Below are 19017 nucleotides of genomic sequence, written 5' to 3'. Positions count from 1 at the left end.
TTGTCACTTTGCAACTGTCACTTTATGGGAGCACAATTTCCTTGAAGGATTAATAAAGTATTCTGATTCTGACAAAGCAGATTATCAGATTTACTGTGCAGTTTTAGGTTCACACATACATTGTAAGCTTCTAATTTGTCAGTTTTGAGCTGTGTGACGTGAAGTTATGTACAGTGCGTAAAATGCACAGCCTCGGAACAGCCTGGTCACTCACTGACTGTCTCCACGATGTCGGTGAAGAAGCCGAAGGGCACCAGGGGCTCGGGAAGCTCGCGGAAGAAAAGTTTCAAAGCTCCCGTGATGACATGAACGTCCTCCCACTCGCTCTCGTCCAAATTCAGCTTCTCCTCTGAGGACAGGGAGGGAGGGAGGGAGGGAGGGAGGAGGCGAAAGAGGAAGTGAATGAAATGCGAGGGAATTCAAAAAAAAATAAAAAAGAGAGAGTTGGATTAGTGGAGTTGCTGTCACGGCATCGTTTAACACAAGCAGAGTGTGAATTCAGTTCAGCGCTGAGGCGTAACATGAAGGCTTGTAGCTGCAGGAGGCAGATAGAGATGGTCTGTGAAAGTGAGAGAAGACACACAAGCAAACACAAGCACAATTTAAAGAGGAACACACATCTTTTTTACGACTAATTCTTCTCCAATTGGACCACAGAGAGCCCGAGGAGAGGATTTAATTTGATCAGTGTCACTAGGGCCGACGTTCACGTGATAAATCTGATGAGAAACATCAGTCGGTGAGGCATTACTGCGGGATCAGAGAGCTCCACAAGCAGCTGATTCTCTGCTTCGTCCACTTGGTGGCAGCCATGGACTGTGTGAGAGCTCGCTGTACAACCTGCTGCGTGTTATTACATCAGAAAACTTAAAGCACAAAAGCCTAAGGGATACACATACATTAAGCAAATGGTAGCACAACAACAACAAAAAACCTGCTCGCCGCCCGTCTGCTGCTCGGCTCTGCGCGTCGAGAAGGCGGCTGGGTAGTTTTGATTGAGGTGTTCACATTATGCAACACATGATGCACGAAACAAGCAGACTGAGCAAGAAGGAGGCTGTTTTCTCGGCGCCTGCCTGAATCTACCTTGAACCAACTCCGCCGGGAACATGTAACGGCCGTCAGTAGTCACCGCTCGCTCTGCAAAAACCAACAGTTACTCAGACGACTTTTACTCTCGTTTGCCACCGTTTCACCAAAAAGGATGCTGCGTGGATTGAGTGAGGCGGTCCCAGATGTCACACAGATACACAATGCGTTGGCGTTATCTACACGCAGACAAAACATTATTCGGAAGCTGAATAAGAAGAATCAGATCAGCTTTGATGATCTGTGACAAAATACATTCGGCACACACTTCCAGTCCTTCCCCCACTGACTTATTTTCCCCTCTCTGGTTTCATTATCAGTGACAGAATTAACACTGGTCATCAGTACTTGTTCCGCTTGCTCACCGTGATTCACCAGAAAGCGTAGCTTCTGAATCACTGCCAGGTTTCCCGACACTCTGTAGATGCCATCTGTGTCCAGTCCTGCAAACAATACCACACAGAGCCGGTCAGACAAGGGAGATCTCCTCGGGCATCAAAATTAAACTGTTTCAGTATTTAAACTTTTATCGCTGTAAGAAATCGTTTTCTTAGTTTTGATTCAGTCAGATATGTCAGACGTTTTCTGCAAACATGATCACATGATCTGCTATAAATACCTTTAAACTTCCTCTTAACGTTTGGCTCTGCGTTACTTCATTTACTGTCAGTTTTAGGATGACACAAAGTTTCTGCTTTCTCAAGACAAGTTTCAATATCAGAAGATGGAAAAATTCAGGCTTTTTGGTGCATAAATAATGTGAAATGTCAAACAATCACAGGATCAGATTGTGATGAGCCGCAGTCAGGCTTTTATAAATCATTGGCAGCATCCATGTGATTGCTTTTGTGTTAAAACTACACAGCTTCACAGTCCTGGTTAACTACTGACAGACACTTAATGGTTGACGGAGCTGGTAAAAAAAAAAAAAAAAAAAAACACACAGCTGTCACTCAGCCACTTAGACGGAATCTAACTGCTGCTCACGAGCAGATGTTTTGGTTTACACCAAAACACTTACATCAGACTTCAAACCCACAGTGGCTTCCAACATAAAAACGCAAAAGGTCCTCTTTAATTCCAGTATATAGTTTGTTCCCAACAGTTTTGCTGTAGAAAGTGGCGGCGCAACATGGCGGCCTCCATGGAAGAGGACTTACGCCGCAAGTAAATATAGAGGGTTCCTTTTAAGCTCCGGGGAATAGCACTAGCATATCATAACAAAATATTGGTGAACTGAACGAGTTTCGTGGCAGGTAATGCGTTATTTAGAGGCTGTGTTTCGGTGCCCCAGTCACTCCCACTATATGGATATACGCTGATCTAAATATCATCCTAACGACTCCAAATAACACCAAAGCTATATGGGTGAGTAAACGACCATAATTTATGCCAGAAATAAGGTCCAGGTTGTAAAAAAAACTGTAATTCCCCTTTAAGGCAACTTAAACAGAAACTACACATTTCCCCTGAGGGGCTTTCCGATCTAAAGAAATTAAGGATTAGTCTACAAGGTAACTGAGAAAACTAATAATAAACTATTTTTTAAAAATTTTTCAAGCAAAAAAACTCCGGCTCCAACTTTCCGTGACAGTAAATTGAACACCTTTGTTTTTTGAATATAGAAATAATAAGATGTTAACAGATGATGACAGGAACACAGAGTTTGGCATACTCTTTCATTAGACCCTTGGGAAAAGAGTCCACCTTCTTCGTTGTCTTTTGCAGTAACTACCTATGATAGCTATAAGAACTGTCAATACAATTTACCTGACATTTTTCCAAAAGTTTTTTCAGTGTGCCACAGCCTTAAATGTAAATGTCTTGATCTGAAACCGCTACTCCCTCAACATATTTAATTCATCAAAAGCAGCTTTTTAAAGGCGCTAAAACACTGCTTTTTCTCCGCATTAAATATTTATCGCTGCATTGTTGCTCAACACTTTCTAAACAACTCAATTTTCTCTCATTTAGCCCCTCTCTCTTGCTGGCAGCTGTCACGACTTCTTCTCTGAACCTGAGCATCTTAGTCTTTCTGCTCGCCGTCGGGCAATCACAAACATTTCTCAGTAAATTTCAGTTTGATGATTTATGTCACACAGCTTTAGGAGCAGAGCGCTCGGAGCTGCTGTCAGGCGATGCTCCGAATGGGGGGAGCCGAGGGTGTTTTTTTTTCTCTCATGCGCCCGCTTTGAGTCGAGAATCACATTAGCCGTGTCTGCAGCGACTGTACCTCTCCTCTCCACGGCCTCGGTACAAAGCCTGACGAAGCGAGGGACGGTGCTCCTCTCCCTCTCGCAGAGCATCTCCAGACTACAGCCGAACACCTGATCTGAGGGGGGATGACAGATGGACATAAATACACTTTTCAAGTCTGTTTAGTAGTTGTTTTTTTCTCTCTCAGATAAAACTCTGATGTAAGAGCTTCAAGCTTAAGCTAATCTACTGTTAAGTTTGCTGTTCACCATGGGGAAAAACCTCCACGTTTGACTCTGTTCCCAGCAGACAAGGAAGCTCACACTTGATGACGCAACCCGTGAACTGTACTGTATAGACTGCAGGGTGAAAAGAACCATATGAAACCTTTTACTTTAGAGGATGGTACCATTATACCGCTAGATGTTAGTGCTGTCTTATGAGAAAGTAACTGTAAGAAGCCTAGATTAGTTTCCAGATGACTCTCTACTTTCACAAAAGCTCGGCTGCCTTGTGCATAGCTGCTTTTTCACACCTGCTGCTACTGCAGTTTTACAAACATGGCACCCAATAAACCTTGACATTTAAAAATGTTAAAGACCCGTGGACACTGCAGCTGCTCAAAATATTCAAATACAGGGTCCTTGTGCACCCTGACTAACCTGCCACCTTCTTTTCTTTGCAATTTGTTTTGAAACAGACAGAGAAGACCGGATGGCTGAAAAGAGAAGTAGAGAAAGACCTCTGTGTAAGATTAGAAACCCTTCTCTAAAGAAGGGGAGGTCAGACACTCTAGGCAGCTCTACGCAAGAGGATTCAACCCTGTTCGCACTCTGAGTCTTGTGAGAGTCTCTGGTCGTTAACAGGCTAGAGAGGCATTAATCGTGCAAAGAAAAAAAAAACACGGAAATGACACTTGGATGTCTCAACAACAACTCAAGCTCAAGTCAAGTCAAGTTAGATACACACTGACCTAGATGACTGAGAATCATCACAGAGGTTAATCATCTTCTAATTCAGGAGAGTACTGGGTGTTTAACACACCATAGTCATTTAAATTTTTCAGTGGGCATCTCCCACAGCTGTCTGATTCTCACGTAGGTCACTGTATATCTAAATTAAGGTTTAAACAAGCTCAACTCATCGTACCTGAGGTTTCTCAAAGCACTCTCGTCCAAGTGGCTTCTTCAATTTTAACTGACTAGTTGGGAGTTAAGGTGGTACACACCCAAAACTCACATGACTAGGGCTGGTTGCCTTATACACCGAACAGCCACAACATTATGACAGGTGAAGTAAATAACATTGACCATCTTGTGACAATTCAATATTCTGCTGGGAAACTATTGGACCTTACTTAGACTTGATCACCCACCTAGACCAGACCAGGCACCCCCACCCCATAGCAATGACACTCCTTGATGGCAGCAGCCACCTGAAGCAGGATGCAGCCTGACACAGGCACACACACAAAAACAGTTTAGGAACAACTAAAAAAGAACATGAAAAACAGCACAAGGTGTTGACCTGGCCTCCAAATTCACTAGATCCCAAACTGATCAAGTATCTGTGGGATGATCCACAGAGGCCCCTCCCCTCAACCCCACTAACATCATCCAGACACCACAGGACACCCTCAAGAGGCCCATGTCCATTCTCTGAACAGTCAGAAATGTTTTGGAGGCACAAGGGAGACCTACACAATATTAGGAAGTGGTCATAATGTTATGCCTGATTGGCATACTTTGTGCATTTTGATATTTATACAGGTGTCATCCACATATCTAAACCTGCGAGTGGAAGGTTGTAGTGAGGCAAAGGTCAAGCAAGATAAAGATGTGGTCTGTGGCTGATGTTAGCGGACTTTAGTTTGTTGTTTCCCAACCTGGAAGTGAGGTGACATCACAGACTCCGTGGTTTTATCGGAGTTCGGTTTTATTTTTCATCCGCCAGCCTTAGTCACGTAAGTTTCACCACCACCCACAGACGGTCTAAAAGTTAAAACCAAACTCCCCCGCCAGTCAGAACTGAAGAAGCCACTTGGATGAGTGATTCAACGTCTACAAGAAACCTCAAGTCCAGTTGTCTTTGCTTTAGCTTCGTTTCAGATTTGCCCTGAATGAATGAGAATCTTCACAGACGCATAAAACAAACAAACAACAAAAAGTGTAGTAAGGTGGAAGAGAACGCTGTCTCACGCTGATCCAAAATCGGGTGAAAGTTCAGTGACAATCAGTTTTTGCTTTTTCTGTCACAAAAAGACAGGAATCGTTTTAAGAAAGACAAAGACATTTTTGCCAGTTGCTTGCACAACCTTAGCATTAAAAAAGGTATTTCTAAACAGTTTGTGAGGATGGCACCACACATTCATGACGGCATGTGGCATCATTGCGAGATAAATGCTGAAACTTCCTGTCTGCCATTATAAAGGCATGATGACGCGGCTCGGTTAAATGGTTTTAACTTAACAAGAAATGTCCTGTGGATGGTTTCTGCTGTAAGAGCTTTCTTGTAATATTAACAACTGCGTGATGGAGAATAACAGAGACAGATGAATAAAGGATAGCTGAATTCAAAATAGTCTACAACTTCAAAAATAAATCTTACCTTTAATGAGCCCTTTCTCCTGCAGGGCCTGTAGTGGAGGTCTCTTCAGGATCAGCTTCTTCAGCCGGGTCTTCACTCTTTTCCTCTCCGTGTTCTCCAGGTTGGACGTCGAGCGAGGGACTGCGGAGGGAGAGAAGGAAGAGGAGGTCGGGGAGGGGGAAGAGAAGGAGGAAGAGGAGGTCAGCGCGGGGCGTTCGGTCGGTGCCGGGCGGGACAGCAGATGAGAGGGGATGGTGGTGAGAATGAAAAGCGGGAGGGCCGGGCGACGGCGGAGGTGAGTCAGAACTGACGGGGGGATGATCTGCCACGGGGGCTGAGTGAAAATATAAGTGGGCTGGATGGAGGAGAGGATGGAGGACAGGATGGAGGGGTGCAAGAAGCCTGCGTGGCAGTTTAGGGGGAAAGAAAAGAGTGATGGTGATGGAGCAAGTGAGTAAAACTGGAGCGGAGGGCAGAGCCGGCTCTGTGAAGGAAGGAAGGCGTCACGGAGCGATGAGACGCGTCGTGTGGCGATGACTTACGAGATGTTCTCCTATCATCCTCGTCAGCGCTGTGGTCCAGCATCTCTACGCTGCCGGCTCTCCTCAGGGAGTACAGGAGGACGTTGTCTAACGGGTTTTCACGGTCCTGGAAAGCAGACAGAGACGCTTTTACTTTAAACATGTTATAAAAAGAAACCTGCTTCTCGGCAGTCCAATGAGAACAGATGATTTTATCTGCTGTTGTAGCACATTAAAAAATGCATAAAATATCAAACACAAAATTATATCTCCTTTTTAGAGCATTTTTAGTTAATAGGAATCAGTGTTGTGTCATATTCATCATGGCAATTTAAAAGCCCTTTACATAAGGTATGAAATGTCCTAAATTTTGCAATTAAACATTTAAAACACACATTTTAAAAGTTTTAAAGAAAACAAAAAGGCGATTCTAAAATGTGACTGAGTGGATGTCAGTGTTTATAGTTTAGATTAAACGCAGCAGGTAAAACGAGAACTTTATAGACTGCTCCAAAGGGAAACCATCGTAGCCGCAAAACAGAGAAGTGGTAAAGTGAAAATACGACTGTCTGAGTGTATTCCAGTGTGTCTGTGTGTGTGTCTCACCAGCCTGTCGATGACGTTCTGGATGGTGTTGTACCACTCTTTGATCAGAGAGTCTGTCTCTGACTGCAGCAGGAACTCGTTGCCTGTCACTGTCCTCAGCTAAAAGACACACATGACACGCTGTCCACAAGAATGCTTCGCGTCTCTATCATCAACATATTTTGAACAATGTTCACTCATCTGGACAGACAACAGTTTGAATTTAAAGACAGAATATGACTCACACCTGCATTTAATCTACCACATTTCTCCAGAAAACTATTTTTTTTCTGCTTCCTCTTGCCCACCGTGTCACTTGAGAGGAAAGAAAGTGTACGATTCTCACTTCCTTCAGACATCAGGACCAGGCTGTCCTCAGTATAGATCAGCTTACCACAACATTTAACCCCAGACACACCGCATTTTCGTCAAAGCGTCAAAGAGAAGTTTATGCTCAATTGTAACATCAATTTTTTTTACGCTTTTGTTACACTTTGGTCGTGTGTTCTTTGCTCCATTTTTCTTGTTCCTTACCTTGAAGACGTTTTTCTTGCTGGACAGCTCGTTGGCCCAGTGCAGCTGCGCTCCTCTTAAATCCACACTGCTCTCAGGGCGACTATTTCCTGGTCTCTGTGTTTGGCGAACACAAGCGCACAATAGAATGCTTTCAAAACTATAAATTATCACTTTTTATTGTTTTTTCTGTTTGTTTTTTATCAGTTTACAAAATGCAAAGCGATCGAACAAAAGAATAACCTTAATCAAATCAATATTTGGTGCCATCATTCAAGTTCTTTCTAAACAGATGGCGAGAATTGCATCACACATTCAGGACCGCATGTAGAATCATTGTGGGATAAATGCTGAGACTTCCTGTCTGCCATTATAACTCTGATGCAGCAAAGGCCTTCAAATCAGCATCAGTTCTTATAGGTACAGCGGCACAAAGTCAGGGATTTTGTAGGATCGTACAGGCAGTGGTCGGCCAACGAAACTTGATGAAAAACAAGACTGTTTCTCTTTAAAACTGGAGGATGTCGGGCAGTGCCATCAGCTCAGAGCTGCCAGAAACCAGTGGGAGCCAGGTATACCCATCTACTGTCTGGAGAAGTCTGGCCAGAAGTGGAAGAGCTGTGGCCAAACAGCCATACCTCCGACATGGAGACAAGGCCAAGCTACTCAGCTATGCACGAAAACAGAGGAACTGGGGTGCAGAAAAATGTCAGCAGACTGATGAGTCAAAATTTGAAATATTTTGGCTGCAGCAGAAGGCAGTTTGTTTGCCCTGAAGGGCTGGAGAGCGGTGCAATAATAAGTGTCTGCAGGCAACAGTGAAGCATGATGGAGGTTCCATGCAAGTTCGGGGATGAAGATGGAAATTTGGTCAGGATTAATGGTGTCCTCAACGCTGAGAAATACAGGCAGATACTTATCCATCATGCAAAACCATCAGGGAGGCATTTATTCTGCAGCAGGACAATGGCCCTAAACATACAGCCGATGTCATTAAGAAATATCTACAGTGTAAAGAAGGAGAAGAAGTCCTGAAAGTGATGGTATGGCCGCCGCAGAGACCTGATCTAAACATCATCGAGTCAGAAGGACTTGAGGAAGCCTGCATCCACAGAAAACCTGTGGTTAGTTCTCCAAGATGTTTGGAACAACCAACCAGCTGAGCTCCTTCAAAACCTGTGTGCAAGTGTACCTACAAGTATTGAGTGGTCACACCAAATATTGTTTGGATTTGGATTTCTCTTCTCTTCATTCACTGCATTTTGTTGATCGAGGAAAATAAATGATTTAAACCAACGCTTCCATGTTTGAATGCATTCTCAGTTTACAGCATTTTTTTTGCCTAAGACTTTTGCACACCACTGAATATACAGTATATTTATATTATTATTTTCTCATGTCTCCATTGGCCCACTGACCCGATTCTGTTTCTAAAAACAGAATGTTTTGATGTAACTCTTTGCCCCATTTCATCACTTTTTACATCCTGACCAACTTTCACACACACAGCACCTGCAACAGGTTTGTGTGACCCGGTTTGTGAATTTCTCGCTTAAATCTATAAGTCCATCATGCAGAACAAAAACTGACATCTGCACGCACATGCAAAAGAGCAGGCTGACGATTCTGACATCAAAGAATTGGCTTTGTGTTATAATTCTTATATATAAATGTGAAAAATGGACTAAAGTCATTAAACATAGAGTGTGCCTGAGTTATTTTTACCCAGCTGGATGGTGTCTGTGATTTAGGATCCTTGAAGAACACCAGGCTGTTGCCGACTAACACCACCCAGGAAGGACTCCAATTTTTTCTGCAGTCCAAAGAACACACATTATCTCGTTAGATCAGATCATATTTGCCTTAATTTAATTGTATTTATGCAAAAATGATATAACAATTTTAAGCTTTTTCCTGTATGCCCTCAATGGAAGCAGACTCACCTCAGTTTTCTACCACCCTCTGCAATCTTTGTCTTGTTCAAGAGGCCTGCTTTCTCCAGCTCCTAGGAGCACAATGAAAGTACATTCAAATCTGCAACCATCACCGTTATTCACACTGTCACACTGATGCCATCAGTCAAAACAAGCAAACATAGCTGGAAGAAAAAAGGACAGGCTGGAACTGTAACAGTAAAGCACCACGGAGGGCTTTTCCTCCGTTGGTTCTTTACTGCATCCTGAGCAAACCCGTTTAACTTTGACTGTTGCATCATTCAAAAAATAGCAGGAGGGGAGCTGCTCTAAAATCTCCCACTGCGGTATGGCCCCGTTTAAGGTGCTAGAGAACAGAATTCATGTTAAATATGAAGTATAACACTATATTAAAAAAAAAGGCAGTGAGGAACAACCTGAATTACGGTGGGGTGAGGACCATTTTTAAAAAGAGAGAACAGAGAAAGAGAAAACCCTAAATATCGAGCGACAGTAGATAGTGGGGTTTATTTGCAGCTGTTTGTGATGTTTAAAAAGTTGAAAAAAAAAAAGCATTCAAAAAAGTATGAGTTCTTCTAGAAAGTATCTCCCGGCTGCTCCACTGGCAGATTAATCTGAATAACGTGTTTATGACTTACGCTAAATCATTATCATCGAGAACATGTATGCTTAAAAAATGAAGAAAAACTACGCATGCAGCCTTAAAAAAAATGAAAAAAAATCTAGAAAATCATTGAAAATAGCTTTCTGCAAGCTCAGAGAAACAGGTAATAGTTCAGTTTGTCTGGGAAAAAAAACCCTGCGATAGACTGGCGGCCAGTACAGGGTGTACCCGGCCTCTCACCCAGTGACAACTGGGGGAGGCTCCAGACCCCCCGCGACCCTCCAGAGGACAAGCGGTTAAAGAAAATGAATGAATGAATGAATGAATCCCTAGCCATCAAATTTGGAGATACACTTTTTGTTGTTGTCTTGCTTCATCTGCAAAGAAACAGAAGTTGTTTTCTCACCGGTGTGCAGCCGTCGCTGTCCGGAGAGCTCGCAGGAGACGGAGGCTCCACTACAATATTGGTCACATTGCAGGAATAATCTTTGCACTGCTGGACCAGCTGAAAAACAGGAAGTATACATCACCTTCTGTGTTCCATTGTCTGTGTTTATACGGGCATGTATGCAATGTTTTGTGCAGAGACATTTTGATGAAGTTTACCATAATTTCCTCTTCTCTCTGTGTGAACGGTGCAGTTCGTGAGCTTACGCGTGTGACGTGTGTGTGTGTGAATACCTTGCCGTTCTCAGGCAGGATCATGGACTGGGAGTGGCTGAGCTGCTGCTTGGCATCATGCAGGGGTGCAGAGTTACGGCACTGGGCGTCAGTGTTGCCGAATGCCACCGTGCTCAGGGTGTCGGAGGAGGCGGCACGGTTCATGCTCTGTAGGGTCAAAGGTTACAATGAGATGTCAGATGAGGTGGGACAAGACAAACAAGGGAAAGGGCAATCTGTGATCCATTGTGTGTTAAGTGAAAGACAAATACAATACGCTTCGATTGCTTGTTCTATTTTTTTTTTATTACACATTTACTGTGCATTTCAGTATTGAGTTCATGCCCCTGCCTCAAGCAACTTTAGTGCAACAGTGCAATGAGAGTAAATACCTAAACAATCAAAATCACAGTGAAAAGCAACATAAAGGTCAAGGGCTTTCAAAATAATTGAGCATGTAGGTTTTTCCCATACTTCTCCATTTCTAGAGAAAGCTCGCGCTCCATTTACTTTTCCGTTTAACATGATCTTTATCTGATCTAATTTTCTTTCCAACACGTTTTCTCTCTCAGTTTTGTGTCAGCAGCTGTGTTTTTGTAGATCCGTGTAACTTTACAAGGTGATCGGTGTGATGCTTGAGACTGTTCTGTTTCCCTGACTGGTGTCTATCCGTGTCAATCAACCTCTGTACACAGAACCCTGAATAAAACATCTAAAATAATTACTTTACCTTCAAAGTGCCACAGTCTCTGCCCTGGGTGCTGGCTTGCGCAATCATTCACACCTTTGCAGTTGAAGAGGTTTTGCTAACTATTCTCTGTTCGCTCTGTGCAGTGGCAGCCATCACATAACCTGCCACGTAGACGCCGTGTGTCATATCAATCTTTGCGGAAAAGTAATGACAATACAGCAGCAGCAGTGCTACATACGCCGCAACTGAATCCGTAAATATGAACTATTTACACACGGGCACAAACAAGTTCAAGACGCAGAGACACAATGATGCATAACGCGCATTTATGCTCATAATCCTGTGCATCTGTTGTGCATATACAGTACAACGGTGCATGACTGCACACAAACGCACAAATTTACACCAACTTTTCATGCAGCGGCAGCAGCCATAATTAAGTACCCCTCCCAATCCCTGTAACCTACTTTCAACAATCAGACTAAATATGCCTCCTAATGTTTGCCATCTCTCCATGCAAGGAGGATTAGCACTAAGAGCCGAATCTGCTCCTTTGCTAAAAGGAGGCCTTTAAAGGGCTTTAAAGCAAGTGCACCCACACCCCACTGTGATGCAACATGTTGCAGTAAGAAGCGCTTGGGTAACAGCTTTTCTTTTTACACCATGAGTTGCTATTTCGCCACCTTAATATGCATAAATGCTGATCTCTGGGAATCTAAAGAGCATAGCTTGCATTGCTTTAATGTATTCTACAGTAATACAGTGGAGATGCAGCTTTTGCAAATCTAATGACTTGGGCTCATTGATTTTCATGAGGAAAATACCCTCCTCAAAAGCCCTTTATATGCTGACAAAACACTTAGGATTACCTTTGTGGTCAGGCGTGCAAACAAAGAAAGGGCTGCCATCTAAAGGAGGGTGAACAGGCATTTAAATTACATCTACACGTCAGTATATATATATATATATATATATATATATATATATATATATATATATATATATATCAATGTGTAGGAGGTGGAAATTGTATTGAGGCGTAACGTGAAGTAGTGAGAAAGTTAAGGCGGTAGATAACGTCTCCAAAGTTCAATGATGACCCGTTTTGTTAAGCAAATGCATCCTGTTGTGCAGGGAGAACATGTCAAACGAGTAAAGGATCTCTTCCTTCAGGTTCTAACTCGTGTTTTTCTTATCACAAGGTTAAAGTCAAGGTGAAATGAATTGGATGCCCTCTGGCAATGAAAGGGTGCAGCGGTTGGAAAAGAGTTTTACCTGTTTCATCTGCCAGCCACCGCCAGCATTCCTCTCGTGGCTCCCGAAGACGAAATCAGGCGACAGCTGGAGAGAAAGGGAAGGCGAGAGTGACGAGAGACAGGAAACACAAAGTGTGGTGGTGTTGGTATTAGTAACAGTTACTAATTGCATTTATTTAAATTTTAAAACGTGAGTCTACATGTGAGTTTAGAATCTGTAATTATTGGTACTTGGTACTTCCTCAGTTTTGGTGAATGTTAAACGTTGGCGTCGGTGCAACAGCAAATCTGAACCTAAACGACAGGACTCCGGGCAAATTTCACACCCACGTGAAAAACAGGATGCTGACAAGTTTGTTCAGTTAAGATCAGAATAGAAGCATGGGCTACTACTCACAACAGCCCTGAAACTACTTCTCTGTCCCGATAACATCCTGCCAGCCAAAAGTGCTACTAAACTCAACGTCACAGCACAGAGACACAAACCCCTGTATTCACCTGAAGTTAATGAGAGACAGTTGCTGCTCAGTAAGACCGAAACCTTCATTGTATAGTACTCATTTGACTCGAACACGTTGATTTCTAGCTGCTGAACAGGATTACGCATCACACAGGTCATCACAAATCCAGTTAAATCAACCTCTTGATGAGTATGATAAAAGTCAGTGCCATCATTTCTGATAGTGGAAAGTAAATACGAGTGAAGAGTTTCACCACAACATTGACATGAAGAATATTCAGACCCGTTCAACAGGATCATTTAAAAGAAATCCAACAGCACAGAGTAGGAAACTTAAGCTAACTTACTGCGGAGGTGCTCATTGTAACTCCACACGTACAGTCCAGGTACAACCTTTTGTGCGTGAGAGCTCGTTATCTGTTGAGTCCTCAGCCCCCTGTCGTTTCATGTCATGACGCTGTTCAGCGCGAGTGTAGGAAATTAAAAACCATTCAGCTCTCCCTCTTGTCACAGTCCGCGTCTACTTCCCCATTCTAGAGGGAAGCTGACTTTATCGGCCGTCACGATCAGCCCTGTGTGAAGCAGCTCAGCCAGGAAGGTGTGTGCTCAACTGAATAATCACACCAGGACTTTGCTAACATTACCACATGAACCACCGTCCAACTGTCTTCGTCTGCAAGATCTGCAAGTCAGAGATAGCTAATGGTTTGTGGAGGAGTTCAGTTCTTTTCAAAAAATCTATAAAAACCGTGTTTAGGAAGAAGAGGCTGTGGGCTGATCTCTAGTATATTTATTGCCACAATAACCAATAAACGGCCTGCTATGATAAGTAAATTCACTCGTCTCCAACCAAACTGGTGCAGGTGTAAAACTGCATGCAACAACCTGTGTACGTGCTGTGGTAAATGGTTAACAAGAAACAAACAGAGCTATACTGTATTTTTTTTAGTGTTAAGAATAAATAAACAATAACTATACAATATTACAAACAAAAACCTGAGCATCCATCTTAAATGATTATAATTTAAAATTCTGTCGAGTGGAGTGGTCCACAGTTCAGAAATTTACGCAAAAGCAGCAGAAAATTTACTTTTTGACTTGTTCGGCGCAGGCGTACGTGTGCCGAGACAGCTCAGCACACTGCAGAGTGAGAAAACGCAAGCAAAGTCAGAAAACGCTGTAAGCACGCAACGACAAAAAATATTTGCAGCACAACCGAATACAGAAATGCACAACAACAGAAAATACAGAAGCACTGTGCAAATAGCGCAAAAAAAAAGAGCTGACATCTTTCCAGGAGGCCCGCGAACCTGGATTGGACGCGCTTGTAATTCACAACTTAATAACTTTTGGAGTTTGCAATTCGGTAAGCGGTGTTAGAAATGAGTTAAGTTTTTGTTTGTCTGCTCGTTACTCCCGCTGCTCGCTCCTTCTCTTGCTTTTTCTGTCTCTACCCGGCCGGCCTTAGGTAGTTGGTCCCTCCATATGAGCTGGGTTCTGCTCAAGGTTTCTTCATGGAGTTTTTCCCTTGCCACCGTCACCTTCATTCTTGCTCTAAAACTGAACTGAACTGTTTGTTTTTGTTCATTCATTTTAACATCCTGATTCCTCATGAGCCTTTTGATTCCCATTAGCCTGTCAACTCAACTAAATCCACGAAACACACCGTTCATTTGCACACTGATGCACACTTCTGCAGTTGCAGTATTTTCAGTGCATTTTCTTTATTTGCTTGTCTTTTATCTATTTGTGTATTAGTATTAGTATGAGTATATTAGTATTAGTACATACGATCAATCATCAATTACCAAAATGCTAAGCAATTATTTTTACTGACTAATCAGCTCATGTCTACTTTTACATATTAAAGAATAAAACATAATTTTTTTTCTCTTTGCTACAGTGGAAAAGAGGAAGCGCTTAAAATGGTTAATACGTGTGCAGGTAATGCACCAGTTGGCGCAGAACTATCTCAGAAACAGTTAAAAAAAAACTTCACAGATGTGCTAGACGTCAAAGTGGTGAGTTTTTCTTTTTTGTTTTTTTTTAAACATAACGATCTAAACTAGAAAATGTTCTGTGCCAACAAGTAATGTGGGCCACTAGGGTTTTAACACCTGGGTCATAAACACACATGACATGCAGCATGCATTATATATCAACGGCTCAGTTCCTGTTTGGTAATCCTTGTACTACTAAATAAAAAGTGACACATATAGGTCAACAGAAAGCATCTCTAACTGACTTGATGGGGGAATCACTGCTTTGATCATGTGGATATTTTTTTTGATGAGCAACATTAAATTTGAAACACTGATGCAACGTTGAGGCAACGCAACCTTGAGTTGTAAAATGCTTATCTCTAACAATCTCCATCAAGCTGCTTGCGTCGCTTTACTGCGCCGGTGTCGTCATTGATCCGGCGGACAGGTCAATTTCAGTCAGTGACAGCTGTTGCCACAAAGCTTTACGTCTGGAGACACAGAAGTGCTTCCTCATTACAACCTGTGTTGTAAAATTTGCATTTACAAAAGAGAGTGCAATGAATGACACACTGGAGGTTTTTATTGTGACGGCATCTGCGAAGGTCCGGGAGTGGTTTTGAGGCCGATGGGAAGTTTCAGCGAGCGGTTTAAATTTAGCAGCGTTTCATAACGTTGTGGATTTGACACACTCGGCCGTGTCCCTCTGTGTGACCCTAATGGCTTCTGCTCATCTGCATCAGATCAAGAGGCATTAGCTCGTTGTTTACCTTCAGGGATGAGGCCAGCGGGGAAAAAAAAAAAAAAACATAATGTCAAATGAAGTGAGCGTCGGAGGGCAGTTAATATATAAAGAAATAAATGAGGAGGTGAGTCGGTCAGTGAATGAGGGGGCGACGAGAAGGGTGTAATCTCCTTTTTAGTTTGGCCGAACTCAGCGTTTCTGTCGGCTTTAATCTGGAGTGCGGCGCTTGTCTGGGCGCTGCGTGCACTCTGGGTGACAGACAAAGGCCGACAATACATTCACATCAAAGCAGTTTGCAGGGTGTGCACGTCTGTGTAAGGGGCAAAAAGGTACAAATTTTAACACTTCTTTACGTGTCTGAAAAACCAACTTCTTAGAATGATTACTTGCTGTGCACGGAGCTTCCTGATTAGCGCTTCCCCAGAACTTCCCCATGACAAGGGTCACTGAATGTCAGCACGGGGGTGTGGATTTTAAAACCAGATTATACAAATGATTAGGAAGAAATGTAAAAATAAAATAAAATTACAGTTTCATCCACGAATGATAATCTATATATAGTGACGACTGTTGTCTGTATAACGTATAAAGATAGATGGACGTCATCCCTAGGTTTCATTAACGTGTTTTTTTGAAGATCGGTGTAGCAGAGTTGGGTAAACTTTGAAGTCAATTCAAAAAATGTGAAAAGGGGTGAAGTGTGAGTGGAGCTAAGGCGAGCAGGTGACGCAGTGGTTTGGGGCTTGGATACATTTTTCAGCATTGGAGGTTGCTACTGCTGAATAAATGTTATGGCATTAAGTGATTTTTGGGCATTTTTATGTCTTCATTTAAAATTCATCAGTGGGGAGAGACAGGAAGTATTGAGGTGTGGGAGAGAGGGGAGGAGGTTCCTCCTCAACCAGGTGCCGCGAGTCAGGTATCAGGTATCGGGCGCCACGTATTAGAAATGTAGACATAATTAGAGAATGAATTCTTGAGTTACGAACCGAAATGGGTTTTGAGAGGTCAATTCAAAGTGACCCAAAAACTAATCAGTTCATCCTTTAGTCAGAATTTCCTCAAATCCTTCCTGAGAAGGTGCATTAACAAAACTGGGAGGACCATGAAGTCACACATGAGGACCTTTAACCTCTGAATCCTGCTCACTTCATTCTTGCGTCCAAGTGAACATTTGTGCCAAATGTGAAGAAAAAAGGTATTCCTGAGACAACGCAAAAATTGGGATGTACGGATATGTACGGACAACACAAAAACATAATGATTCTGGCCTTGGCTGTCACAACTAAATGTATAATATCTAATATTATAATAAAGTTAAGATACTACATGTATTACAGATACTGATGTTCAAACTACATGCGTTAATACACAGGATTAGATGTTACAATCCCTTGTGGCAAAACACATTTAGAGGCCCTGTCCAACTGAGAAACCCTAACAAACCTACGGTCATGAGATATGACAGCTTGTACGCCCCACAGAGCAGCAGAGGATAATTCAAACCTTGTAAAATATTAGCTAACCAAATGCTGTTGGCCTGTATGGCCTGCTCAGCAGCTAACCAAACAAAGAAATATTGCAAACAACCAACCAACATGGCCTAGTCAACAGCAGTATGTAGCATGTCATTGTTCTGACATGGACCTTTAGCAACCTGAATAATGACAACAACCACGTCCGAGTTCCCCTCAAAGGAGGCTCTTGCTTCTTTTTCTCTAAGCTCTTCTTCTCAATTTCTGCTTCCATCAGTACATTTGCAACTTTCCTACAACTTTCCTCAAATTGAATGAAACTTTTTTTTAATTGCAGCACTGGATACACAAAAGGAAATATTAAATGCACACATGGTGCTCGTCCGTTAGTAACACTCACATGTTGAAAAGAACCTAAGCAGCAGCCCACATGATTTTCCACTTGTAGGAAGCCACACGTCGTGAATCATTCCCTTTGTCGGCTTCATTGCATCCTCATTCTGATCTCAACATCTTAAACTGTAATATGTCCTTTGACTGCAAGCAGGAAAGGTGACTGAACTGCTAAAGAAGCTACGACAGAATCAGGAGGGATCGTCAGTGTAAGAACGATATGCTGTATTTACCCTGTGCGTAGTCCCATTGCCGGCTTCAGAAAGTGGTAGTGACAGATTGCTGGTGTCCCTGGGTAACGTCTGAGTTTGTACTGGACTGACCTGCAACAGGAAAGAAAGAAACAAAACACACAGATATTGTGAAACAGGCAGTGTCTTACATTGTTAGCTTTTATTATTGAGCAAACCTAAACACTGATCTATCTGAAGAATGACGAACTGACAGAATGTTAAATGCTGTTGGTACTGTTTTGTACCATTTAGTTTATTGAATAACGATCAATTAGATATTCTACTAAAAAAAAAAAAACAGCTTGTTTTCTGAGAGATATAATTCAAGGTTGATATTATTCTTGTGTCTGTATAGTATTTATGAAGTCAAATTTCATACAGGGTTATACGCCTGACAGGTTCTTGGCCTAGAGCAGAGACTTCCTGGAGACAACTAAATACTTTTGAGGAACTAGTCAAGCCAAGAAACAGATTTCTAAGTACCTCTCATTATATTTTTATCCTTGACTACTGCACAGGCTGAACAAACATGGCATAATGTATTAATTAGTGAGGATTTAAAGGCTATCAATTTGCCTGTGTTTTCATTCTTTGTGCTAAGCTAAGCTAAGCTAAGCTAAGCAGCTGCTAGCCAATCTCAACACCCCAGATACTCACATATTTGTCTGTATCAGCGTCATTTTACGTTAATGTTTCTGTGGAGTGGTGGTTTTTGATTTCTACTAGTGCTGTAAGTAGACACTAAACGTTAAAGATCTACTTTTACTTTTTTAATTTATTTTTTAAGTGAATTCAACACGTTTCTTTAAGATACACACAAGAATACACACATTGCATTTAAATTGGTAAAAGTGGAGGTAAAAAATAAAATAAACTCTGCAGGACCGTTTTAAGCTCAATGTGACTTAGTGCCAAAGTGAGTACATCTACTACTTAAACTCATATGGGAGTCTCCCCTTGTGCACTCGACTCCAGCTGTGTCTGAAGCCCTCTGTGTTTAAGTAAAGAGACAAATGCCAACCATGCTGCTCTCCTTTGGGTTCTGTGAAGCTCTTTGACTGAAAAGGTCCATTTAAGTGCTGATACAGTGAAAC

The 19017-nt window shown here is 42.3% G+C and overlaps 1 protein-coding gene across 2 annotated transcripts in view; it reads right to left on the bottom strand.

Moving 5' to 3' along the window:
• The window catches only part of arhgap9 (Rho GTPase activating protein 9), a 43444-nt gene that overhangs the window by 4944 nt on the left and 19483 nt on the right, over positions 1–19017 (bottom strand). The window contains exons 7-20 of one of the 2 annotated variants that reach the window (XM_084542238.1): positions 17924–18013; positions 12655–12720; positions 10710–10856; positions 10435–10533; positions 9434–9495; positions 9216–9303; positions 7512–7607; positions 6999–7097; positions 6414–6519; positions 5893–6012; positions 3323–3421; positions 1455–1532; positions 1087–1140; positions 215–349 (exon numbers count right to left, since the gene is read on the bottom strand). In XM_084542238.1, coding sequence (XP_084398364.1) covers positions 215–349; positions 1087–1140; positions 1455–1532; positions 3323–3421; positions 5893–6012; positions 6414–6519; positions 6999–7097; positions 7512–7607; positions 9216–9303; positions 9434–9495; positions 10435–10533; positions 10710–10856; positions 12655–12720; positions 17924–18013 — 1339 coding nt within the window. The remainder of the gene's footprint in view (positions 1–214; positions 350–1086; positions 1141–1454; positions 1533–3322; positions 3422–5892; positions 6013–6413; positions 6520–6998; positions 7098–7511; positions 7608–9215; positions 9304–9433; positions 9496–10434; positions 10534–10709; positions 10857–12654; positions 12721–17923; positions 18014–19017) is intronic. The other variant, XM_084542239.1, reaches the window with a different exon arrangement.

Source organism: Chelon labrosus (genome assembly GCF_963514085.1).
Source record: "Chelon labrosus genome assembly, chromosome: 4".
Classification (NCBI taxonomy): domain Eukaryota; kingdom Metazoa; phylum Chordata; class Actinopteri; order Mugiliformes; family Mugilidae; genus Chelon; species Chelon labrosus.
Note: the sequence above shows the minus strand (reverse complement) of the source record. Positions and strands in the feature narration are given on the sequence as shown.